Genomic DNA, 11,785 nt, shown 5'->3' with positions numbered 1-11,785 from the left:
TTCTTTTGGGCTTGGGTGTGTGAGTTCTTATATGTCATCTGAGTACAAGTGTTTTGGACTAGGAATAATGGTTGGGCTTTAGGGTAAGGCCCATTTAAGGGGTTTGGGCCCAACTTCATAGTTTATATTAACTTCATTTCCTACTTTATTCTTTATATTAACTTCATATTTTATAATACACTTCATCACAACTCTACCATAGAGCTCTAACTTCTTAACTCTTGTCATTTTCAGGTACGTATATTTTATAAGTTCACATGTACAATGCTCACAAGTTATTTTATGGATTTTCTTAACTAATAAAGAAGAAGGATGAGAAGAAAGCGATGGAAACAGACAACATGCTGCTATTGATTGGATGTTAAAGACGGTAACACAAGAAACAAACATATTGCACACAGGCACAATTAATATATATATATATATATATATATATATATATATATATATATATATATATATATATATATATATATATATATATATATATATATATATATATATAATTGACTCAACACTTGAAACAATGGCTTCTTTTGGACATTGGTTTTAAAATACAAGGGGGGTATATAACAATTACACAGCTGAAAGGGACTTCATTGTAAATTATATTTCAAAATGTAGCCATTCTTGCCCAATTTTTGTCATCTCTTACATTTTACACCCCTTGTTATATACAAGGGGTGTAAAATGTAAATGACGATTTTGCCCAAGGCGCGTCAAACAGTTATTCAACTCAGTCGAACGAGTTCCCGACTCAATGACCCCCAAAAGTCTCTGTGTGGTACGAAAGTTCAACTCTTCGAAACAACTAGGGTTTTTTCTTCATTTTGGGGCTTATTTTATCGTTTACAGTTGAAATTATTCGATCGATCCATTTTTCTTATCGAAAATTAATTGAAGCTACCGAAACCCTCCCAAATATTCAAAACCCTCCCAAATATTCACTCTTTTTTTGTTCTTTTTTACTTTTTCGCTATTTTCAAGTCGCTGTGAGGAATTTCTCAGAGTTTTTAATGAAAAGTTGCGATGGATCCGAACGCCGTGGTGCTGGAAATAAGCTCCGATGAGGATGTCGGTTGGAATGATTATGATGGAAGAGGAATTGCCGACGGCGGTGACGACGTTGATTGGTTAACAGAACTTCTAGACGAGGTAAATAAGGGTAATTCCGGTGATGATTCGGACGAAGTGGTGGTTGTAAGTGAGGTTTCCCCGTCTGAAAAACCGGTTAAGAAATCGAAATTGAAGAATTCTTTAGTTGATTTGGACGATGATTGTGTGATTCTTGATAAAGACCCCGACAAGCCCGTGGAAGTCCGGAACGATAATCCCAGCAACGGTGAAGATGATTCCGATGATATAGTTGTTGTTAGCGAAAAAGGACAGGTTAGAATTTTACTATTTCCATGATTCTAAAATCACTTCTTTAGTTTTTTGATAATATGCTTTGGCATTTTCATTGATGTTAAATAAGGTAACTTTAGTTGAGGGATTATTTGCATGATTTTGAAGTCGTTTAGAAGGTTCTTTCCTGAATTGCAGAAAGGTTTTCGCGTTTAGTTTGTACTATATTATAGGAAAGATGATATGGGAGATGATAATGCCGTAGGAAACAGGATTGAAAGTGTTTCGGGTTTAATCCATCTAATGTTTACAATTTTATAAAGGGCTCTTGAATTGCAAAGAACATTCTGTATCATTCATTAGGTTTCTATTAAAGATTATTTGTTATATGTATTCTCTAGTTGGTTCTTTGTTGAAAGTTTTTTGGCTTTATCATTGGTGGAAAAATGTTGGAATTGAGGCGAAAGAAGGGTTCTTGATTGTTTACAATGCGTGTTATGCATTCATGCATGGTGACTTAAGTATCCTTTTTTATTAATGGGTTAACTTTGACATGCTTACAACCTCAATTGCATGCTTATAGGAAGTTTTGAGAGTGTAAATTTCTTTTGGCATTGTTTAATCTTTGGTAGAAAAGATTGTGTTGTTTGTCTAACAATACTAACTGTATGAATGTATGCGAATTTATGTTATGATGATAATGATTTTCTACACGAATGAATGATTTATCTGTTTCTTAATATGTTAGTTTATATATTGCAGGTTGCATGTCGAGATTATCCACATCCAAGACACCTTTGCATCAAATTCCCTTTTTCCACTACTCCAAATCAAAGCCACTGTGACCAGGTAATTCCCAGTACTCATCCATCCAAATACCTTTCCCTAATCAGTACGGAAAAATTCCAAAAATTACCATTATGCCCTTTTGATCTCTACCATTTCATTTGAATTTCAGTGCTACTGTTATGTTTGTGACTCACTTGCTCCATGTGTGTATTGGGGCAATGGCAGTGCACCTATGGACCATTGTCATGCCACTGATAAAGATGAGCTATGGAAACACGAGAGGAAAAACGCCAAAAATGGTAGTAAAGCTGTCCAACCAACCCTTCCTAAGGTTGCTGACGTGGCACTCTTTAATGGGCTGCACCCACCACCGACACCAACACTGCAGATGGCTCAACCACCAAGGTCCGGGTCGATCCGTGCACGCCACCTATCGGCTAACCTTCGACACCCAAATGTGATGAACCAAATTCGAAGACCCGTTTTTCCATCAAGGAACAAATTACATCCAGATTTGGTTTCTCAATATTTGCTTACAAGACATGGTGGTAGTATTAGTAAGGGACACCATGGCACTCAGCTTCACGTGCCAGTATTCAAAAGAACAGGTTCGGTTGGGGGGGCTGCAGGTGCACCCACACCCAACCGGCACCACCCTTACGCTTCACACCCACACAGGGGTAATTCTGGAAATCCCAATAAACACCAAAACTACCCCATGTATCCAGGATCTTTACAACCAAACCCGGTCAACAACGCTCCGGTTTCTTATCCCCCTCACACATCCACATCCACATCGCCAACTGTAAATCCATTAATCAATCAACAATGGCCTCTCCAACCTCAATTCTCAACTCACTCTCACTCTCACTCAAACCCTAATAATGTTCAATCTCAAGTAAATTCTAGCCCGTTTTACCCATCATATTCCCGACCCGGACCCGGATCCGGTCAGCCAAGTTATCCAGCGGGTCAGCCTGTTTCTTCTCATACCCGTGTAGATAGCCCTAGCCCGTCAATTTCTGTTTCCGATTATACCACCCAGAGTTTGCCCGATCAAGGAACTCAAGCAATGGATAATGGGCTCAGTTGGCCTGCGACCCAACAGTCTGCTGCTACGGTTGAACCCGACCCATCATCGCTTTTGGCGGGCCCTGGTGGGGGTGGGGGTGGGTTAAGTGACTATCCGTATGATTGGATTTTTGATAACCAGCCTGTTGAACCTGGGTTCATAGATGGTGCTCATGGGTTGCCCGACTTCTCCTCTGATTCTTCATTTATCGACACGGGCCCCATTTTCGACTTTTAGGCCTTTGACAACCGTGTGATTTTTTGCTTGGCAGAGAGATGTGAAAGCATTCATGCTTTGTTTGGACTTTGGAGGAGGATTTGACTGATGACTGCTGGATGTTGCTTCTTTTATTGCTCTGTTTTTTTTTTTTTTTTTTTGCCCATTTTTGGGTTTAGTTCAACTTGGTTTTGTTTTTTCATGTATTTATTTAGTTATGTTGCATGTAATCTCATCCATCTTAGTAGTTTTAGTGCAAATTGTTTATATTACTAGCTTTTGTTCATATTCCATTTCACTGCTTTAGGCGGTCGATTAGCTTTTGTTCATATTTGATCCCAAAAACCATTTTAGGTTAGGTGGTTGGAGGGTAATGTTATCTTGGGAGATGGATACCTAAGCACGTGCTAATGTCGTTTCCTCAACTTTCAACCAATTTTTAGGGCCTATATGTTTCAGTCTTGTTTTTTTTGTTCTTTTTTTTTTATTAGAAGCTTTAGGTTATTTGGACTGTCGTGCTTACCCTGTTGCAAATCCAATACCAACTCAAGCTCAACTTGGGGGTTAGCCGGTTGAAAGGGAATTCCTTGTTGCTGGATTATGGGAATGTGATTGGTTGTTGGAAAATGTTTTGTTGAAAGGGTTGTTGGAACAAGTTTTGTTGAAAGGATTTTGGAGAAGGTTTTGATGTTGAATTGCTGAACTTTGAAGCATACTCATGAAGCTACCACTACGTGAATCTATTGTTGGAATTGTTGAGGTGTTGTGTTTGGCACGGACGATTAATCTCGGTTTGAGGAGTTTGGGTTTCGGTTAGATGGTATGTTTGAGTTTTGTTCCTCAGTGTTTGGCTATCAAAAAGTACAAATAAGAATTGGCTAACAGATAATAGAATTAAGGATTGTAGTGGTAGATTATTATATAATTGTATTCAATTGGTCTATATTTATAGGTAAATGTATTTTAATTTTAAAATGATTTTTTTTTTATCTAAATATGGACGGTGATTTTTTTGTCCCAGTCGTCTAACGACGTGTGGCTGGGGCCACACACCTCCATGCCAACAAGGCATCACGCTAGTAGGTGATAGTATTATGCCATCAAGAAGTGTCCACCGCAACATCACTTAGTCAAAGTTCATACATCAACGTCACTATTTACATTACATGTTTTTTCCTATGCTACATGACAGTGGATATAAGCATTAACGATCTAGAATATAAAAACGGAAAAGTCAACAATACTTGTGACAGGTCAAACCAGTTTTTCCAAAATATAGTTCATCCGAGCTGTCAAACTCCTTAAAACCAGTAAAAACCAGCCTATTTGACACCTAAATCGGGATTTTTGGAAAAAAAATCACTTTGCATGATTTAGTCTTTTTTTCTTTTTAAAGAGCACACTTGCAACAAACATTTCCTACAACCATCAATATGAGAGAAGTTGTATTGTTGTTCTAAGTGTTCGTATAACCATTCATCGTTATTTTTTATAACATCAAACAATTACATCTCTTTATGTTTATATCCGATGTGTTTTTTTATAAATATGAACCATTTGCTTTGCAAATTTAAATATAAACCTTCCATCATTTTTTTTTCTATTTTGTCCAATACTATAAGGTAGGTCCTAAATATTTTGCAAAGTATGCACTAAAGTTTTTATTATATAAATGTTAAATAAAATTTAAAAAATAGGTGATTCTTAGGACTAACCTTGATACATGATAGCTCCGCCCCTGAAAGTAACTTTAATAGCACGCGTGATTTCTTTCGTCACTTTATTTTGCTTTTTTCTTTGCTTTATTATTTGCTCAAGAAGTATTGTCTATGTATTAATCTTGTCCGAAACGTAAAAATCATCTTAAAGAAATGAATAAAACACAATAAATGACGAAGTTGCTCTAAAATGAATGAAATATCTTAAAGAAATGAATAAAGCACGATAAGTGACGAAGTTGCTCTAAAATGAAAGAAATGTGCTTATGATGTATTAAATTGGAGAAAATGACTTACAAGCCCAACGAAGTTTCCAAACCGTTCAAAAAACTTCAATTTTGTATTGTCTATTCAAGAAAACCCAACGAACTTAACCTTTTGTCTAAAAAAGTCCAACGAAGTATACAAACCGTTGAAAAAACTTCAATCATGTTTTGTTTGTTCAAAATGTTAAATTCATTGGGTTTTTTGAACAGAAAAATTATGATTGAGGTTTTTTGAACGGTTTGAAAACATTGTTGGTCTTACAAGTCATTTTCCCGATATGGTAATAAGTCATGTCACATGTTTCTCTTCTCTGACTTCCATAGAATTGAACAAAAGTGTAACTTAGTTTGACTTTTTTAGACAAAATGTTACGTTCATTGGGTTTTCTTGAACAGTCAAAATACGATTGATGTTTTTTGAACGGTTTGGAAACTTGATTGGGTTTACAAGTCATTTTCCCTATTAAAGTGTAATGGAATCAAAATATAGAACATAAAAACAACAATTCCATAAAATACATACTCCATAATAAATAAATAAGTTTACTAAAATTCACATGTGAATTTACTAGATTCTAATGTGAATGTCGGTATTTACTTGAAATGATATGTGAATTCAATATATTCATTTCAATAGTCATTTAAATACACATTTAAATACAGTTCAGATTCAAATATAAATGTCAATTGATGAAAGATAAAAATTGACATGTTAGAACTTCTATAACGTAGGGAAAGAATGAAAAAAAAACAGTTCATACCCTTTTTAATATAATAGAATACGTTTGTTGGTTATTTAGACAATAAACATGGTCTATAGATTTCACAAAACTAACAATATATAAATATATAAGATGATTGGTTACAAAAAAAATTGAAATAATTATATACTACGAAAGTGGGAAAACCATAGAAAAACTCAACTTATTATCATTTAATGCGCGGAAAAATTATTATATTATTATTTCGCACAATAAAACCATTTTGTTCTGATAATGCCTAAAATAATTATTTGTAAATGGCAAACCCTTGATAGTGGCTACCTAGACTATGTGGTCTTAAAAAAAACACAACCTGTTATATTTCCATGTACGAAAAAAATCACTATGTTGTTATACAATAAACAATTTTATGTTATGATAATGACTAAAATGATAGTTCGTAACCAACTTCAGTGTTTGATATTTATTTTCTAGCTCAATTGTATCTGATGTTGTCATTCGTTTTTGAGGTTGAGGGTTCAAGTCATATTGTGGACATAAATGGATTTAAAAAGTAGTTTAGGAATAAGTTAGATTTGTCGTTAAGTGACAGGTTAGATTTGAAGTTACCATTTCATTAGATGAGTTGAATTCCACCTTATATGTATTTTAAAATATCTTTCATTTTTAGATTTGACAGATCTTGTACATTTTTTAAAGCATAATAGCGCTATTGTTTGGGTTCGTATCTTATTATTGTTTAAACGTTGGATAAACACTCTTGATGAAACTGTTTGATAAGTTCAGGTTATATAAGAATATACAAATGATAAAATAATGGTGCACATTGATTTTACTCTACTTTTTAACCATCAGTTTTGTTACATCATCTATATGGAGTTAATCATTTGAAGTTACCAATTCATACCACATAATTTTACTACTTTGATAAAAACATGATTGACTAATAAATGATTGAGTTCCAATTTTGACCAGTACAAAAATATATTAATAGCAAAAGTTGACAAACTAGTAATTAATAATTTACATTGATCCAAAGTGTAGCCATTTGTAATGACTAGTTTATGGGTGTATACAACAAGTTGTTAAAATACAAGCAAATGCTCAAACATGTGGAAGGCTACACACGAAAGATGGTAAAAAAAATCACCTGGCTGCATCAGTTTTAGCTTCCTGCCAACAAAAAAAAAAATGGTCATTTGACAATTGACAAAAGCAAAAGTGTAACGAAATAAATATATTTGATTATGATTTATGGTATGGACCTGAGATGTGAAATACTGAAATATAACCACCCAATATTGATGTTCAACATTCTAAAGCATATGCCTGAACCTACAATATATTCAAATACAGAAAGAATTATATGACCAAATAGTTATATTTTGTAGCAAATTTTAGATAACATACAAGTAGTATCTAGAGTCTAGACAACCTGCATGCATGCATTATGGTTGTACCTCAACTGCTCTTGCTTCAAAAAAGTGATCAGGTCTGGGCGCATGACCACCATCATGCTGAAGGATTCTAAGTTTGCCTTCCTACAACCAAAAATAAATAATAATAAAATAAAAATATAGTTTTTTTTTTTTTTTTTAATTTAGATAAAGTACAGACCTTGGTTCCATAAACAAGACCACCTCCAGCAAGAGGATGAAAGCAAGCTACATTGACCTCATCTTCTGCACTCGGAAGCACACTCACAAGTTCCATATCTGAAACTCTATATACCTGAAACCCAAAAAACATATGTTTAAACAAGAAACCACCATCAATCTACAAATGTGGATAGAAAATTAGAAAAAAGTAACCTCTAAAACTGTGTAGATGGATAATGAGGTCTCCCCATTAATAACAATGCTTTTAAGAAGGGAACTGTGACGTCGACCATAAGCAAGCAATATGTGTTCAGAAGTTGGCGAAAACTGCAAACATTTTTAAATTAATTAAATTACATTCAAACAGAAAGTAAATTTATTCAGATTAGATATAATAAATAAATAATCCTACTTACCTGAATAGATGTTAAACAATGAGCAGCTCTAATCGGCCTCGAAATAAGTACAGTACCAAAACTACATCAAATCAATATCAATACATTATTAATTTTCAATTAAAGAAATATATAAAAACATAAAATGATAAATAGAAAAAGGAATTGAAAATTTACGTTGCATCCTCGAGCGAATATATCCGAAGTTCATACATGACCTGGCGAGCAGAAATGGGATGTCTTGTTGGAGATGTTCCCGCCCTTTCTTGATGATGATTATTATTATTATTATTATTATTATTATTATTATTATTATTATTATTATGTTGTGTTGATATCCCGGGATCACCTTCAAACTGTGGAAGTACACATGCCACACAAGCAGCTAGATATCTCCCACATGGTGAAAAATGCGCCCCCATTTCACTATAACATTTAACAAAAACAATGTAAAATATAATATCATCAAACAAAACCAATACATGTAAATGTAACTCAAGGCATAAATATGATTTACGCGCGCTTACCTACAAAGTACTGCATGTGGTATTATGAGACGACATTTTTCAGCCTTGAGTGAAGCACAAGGATTTTTAAAATCATGAGGCCATATTCTTAGTTTTACAGTACATGGCAACTCAGCAGCAGCAGTAGCACTTAATGATGCAGAAAGCTGAGACTGTATTCTGCTAATGATAGGGAAACTATCACCTCCAATTCCATCATTACTCATCACACCACTTACCCTATTAGAAGAAGAAGAAGAAGTTGAAGCAGCAGCATTTGAAGAAACATCCCTTGTACCATATGGTACAACTAACGAAGCCTCTACAGCCTCCCCCCTATCACCACTACCAGAATGTTCAGCTTGGTTTTGACTTTGACTTTGACCCACCAACCATCCTTGCATGAAAGGCAACTCCCAACACACACGTTCTCTGAACAGATCGTCCGTGGGTCGACCCACGGACACGGAAGTATCCATATTAGAAGGACCGCTTTCCCTGTAGTCATCTGGAAGTTGTGGTGGTTGTACCTCAGTGACATCCATTTGCATTTCAGTTGGAACAGAAGAAGCCATCATTTGTTCATACAGTTCTGTTGCATTTGCAAGAACTTGAAGCCGATCCGATTGTGTGTTGTCTCTGTTTCCAATCTGCAGTTGTGGCCTTGAATCAGGAGAACAGAAGAGAGGCACAGGCATCAATGGAAGCTCAGCAGCTAAACTTAGACGATCAATGGAATGCATGTTTCCCATATATACAGCGGGTGGGGGGTAATGCAGATAACCAAGAGATGTCGCCGGTGCCATTGTTGAATCTGAAGAGTCAAGATCGTTCACCTGGAAAGTCAAAGTCAATGTCAAGTCAACCATATAATCAGTAAAAAATAATTAAAGAAACATGTCAAGATAAGAGTGTTTTACTTTTACTTTACCTCGGCAGTTAACAAAAATGGAGCCGAATGTGGATGGAAGTGAACAGCACGAAGAGATCGTCTTGTTCTTAATACAATAGTAGGTGAGGAAGTTTCTCCTCTGCTATTGTAATGCCACAAATACAGCTGGAAATACAAAGATTATGTCAATACTCAATACTCAATATAATAAACTATAAATAGATTTGATAAAAAAAATAATAAAACCTTATGGCCTGCAGCAACTGCAAGAAGTTCTCCTTCAGCATGGAAGGCAATTGAAGCAATAGGCCGGTCTGCCACAAATAAGATATAAGAATATATATAATGACTATTTTTAACAAAAGAAAATGTTTTATTTTATTTGGAATAACAGAGGAAGAAAGTGATTAGACATTACAAAAATCACGGGACCCTATGCATTCCGATGTATTTGCATTCCATAATCGAACTTCATGATCCAAACTTCCACTTGCAACTATTTCTGGATGCAATGGGTGGAATCTAACCTGTAAAACCACAATCAATATCAGGCTCATATTTCAACAGTTGAATCAGAGAAGGATAAAGGTGAGTAATGCACATGCATCTTACCACCCAAGGAGTTCTTCGATGACCACTCAACACCTTTTCACATTTTCCAGTTTGGCAATCGATAATTTTAACAGTATGATCACCGCTGTAAATCCCAAAACAAGTGATTTCAATATAAATATAATTAAAGAAATGCTACAAAGAACAAAACAAAGACTACTGACAACATACTGAGTAGAAGCAAGAATTTTCCCATCTGCACTAAATGCAGCTGCAATGGTTGACCTAGGAGAAGGGACCAAAGGACAATATTTGGCTGATAAACATCCCAGGGACTCAGCTTCCACCCTGGGAACATAAAAACAAATAACTAATCAATCACTGTGGCTAATCTACTCCTTTTCTTCAGAGGCATTATGAATTATATTATAAGAAAATAATAGATGTACCATGAAAGAAGCTCGCGTCTTGAGTTCCTCACTCTTTCGCTTTCAGGTTTAACAAATGACTGATGTTTGTGATTAGAAACTTCTCCCCACTGCCTTTTTGGCAAGCATTTTGCTGTTCTAGGAGCTATCTCCCTTCTTGCCAACAGATGAAGCACGTTTCTATCACTAAGAAAAATTGTCTGTGAGATGGCTGGTATCAAAGTACATTCATTGCTAATATATAAGGGAAAGTTCTGCTAGCCATCAATCATTAAGAAAATCATTTGTTTGCTTAAGCAGTATAAGACATAACATTCTAAACCTACAAGCACACCCACATGGAAACCTATAAGAAACAAAATTATAGTTCAATTCAACAACAAAATTATCATCTGAAGCTAATCTGAGAAGACATCAAATGTGCAAACAACCAAAACATGAAGCACAAACGAGCAGAATTTTTTATTTAGTACGTTACTGCTTATGACAGAGTTAGAGAGCATAATTTGTCTGATTATGATCGTCTAATGATCTGATATATGTCAATAGGCATCGTTGGTGTGCATAAATTCCTAACAGATCATGTTTTTTTTCAATTTAAATACCAAAATTGGACATTCATGTAATATAAAAAAGACACGTATATAAACAAGGAAGATCAATCGACAATCCTGTAATGTTCCTGTTGACATATTTACCATCGAATTCAAATTATAAACAATTGAGAAGAGGCAAAGACTATAATCTCACTTTTGATGGATTTGAGACGGTAAAGAAGAGGATGAGAGGGTGTTGAGATCATCAAGGCATGAACTTGTATCCATTCATGTAAATCAAGATACAAAAGGATTCTTATTGATAAATATGTTGCAGATAGGGAGCAGAAAAATCTAACAAACTGGAACCCTAGTTGTAACCGCCTATTGGTCTCTCTTTCTGTTCTTCGATTAGATTGAGATTTGTGAAGAGAAACCCTAGCGAGCGAAACCAGAAAGCTAAATCTGGATGACGTACAACAAAGACAAATCTCCCCTCTGTGTATTTTTATTAGAAAAATCCGGAATATAATTTGGATAAGCTTTTCTTCTTAAAACCCTATTAGTTACTGGTATTAAAAATAATCAAAATTGAGAAATATCCGAACCCGTTATATTCGTTTTTTTAAATAGCTATTAATCAATTTGGAATTTGGATAAGCTACCGGTATAAAATAATTTGGATAAGGTGTTGTTTGTTTTTTTAATAATGTTTCAACTAAATGAACCACATCTTCAAACTTCTTGA

At 34.8% G+C, this 11,785-nt stretch overlaps 2 protein-coding genes across 6 annotated transcripts; one reads left to right on the top strand and one right to left on the bottom strand.

Annotated features, from left to right (window-relative positions):
• The first annotated feature begins 756 nt into the window (after window positions 1–756).
• Window positions 757–3,696, top strand: RIN13 (RPM1 interacting protein 13). The gene is made up of 3 exons (XM_079050347.1): window positions 757–1,389; window positions 2,110–2,196; window positions 2,306–3,696. The coding sequence occupies exons 1-3, from the start codon at window positions 1,030–1,032 to the stop codon at window positions 3,443–3,445; spliced, it is 1,587 nt and encodes a 528-aa protein (XP_078906473.1). The 5' UTR covers window positions 757–1,029; the 3' UTR covers window positions 3,446–3,696.
• A 3,399-nt stretch (window positions 3,697–7,095) lies between these two features.
• On the bottom strand, window positions 7,096–11,555 carry LOC145114351 (uncharacterized). Of its 5 annotated transcripts, XM_079050346.1 has the most exons (16): window positions 11,252–11,555; window positions 10,523–10,687; window positions 10,305–10,421; window positions 10,134–10,218; window positions 9,940–10,048; window positions 9,768–9,835; window positions 9,561–9,686; window positions 8,651–9,465; window positions 8,440–8,549; window positions 8,301–8,397; window positions 8,145–8,205; window positions 7,942–8,055; window positions 7,748–7,861; window positions 7,591–7,671; window positions 7,396–7,465; window positions 7,096–7,303 (listed from the first exon to the last, which is right to left on the bottom strand). In XM_079050346.1, the coding sequence occupies exons 1-15, from the start codon at window positions 11,323–11,325 to the stop codon at window positions 7,439–7,441; spliced, it is 2,163 nt and encodes a 720-aa protein (XP_078906472.1). In that variant the 5' UTR covers window positions 11,326–11,555; the 3' UTR covers window positions 7,096–7,303; window positions 7,396–7,438. The 5 variants fall into 5 exon arrangements, 3 of the variants coding, with proteins under 3 accessions (XP_078906472.1, XP_078906470.1, XP_078906471.1); XR_013710971.1 differs by having other exon boundaries at window positions 7,541–7,671; window positions 8,301–8,549; XR_013710970.1 differs by having other exon boundaries at window positions 7,566–7,671; window positions 8,301–8,549.
• Between the last annotated feature and the right edge of the window lie 230 nt (window positions 11,556–11,785).

The sequence above is a fragment of the Lactuca virosa genome, chromosome 5, assembly GCF_052849685.1.
Source record: "Lactuca virosa cultivar CGN04683 chromosome 5, Lactuca_virosa_CGN04683_v6, whole genome shotgun sequence".
NCBI lineage: Eukaryota > Viridiplantae > Streptophyta > Magnoliopsida > Asterales > Asteraceae > Lactuca > Lactuca virosa.
The sequence above is the reverse complement of the archived record's forward strand: the minus strand, read 5'-3'. Positions and strand labels throughout refer to the sequence as shown.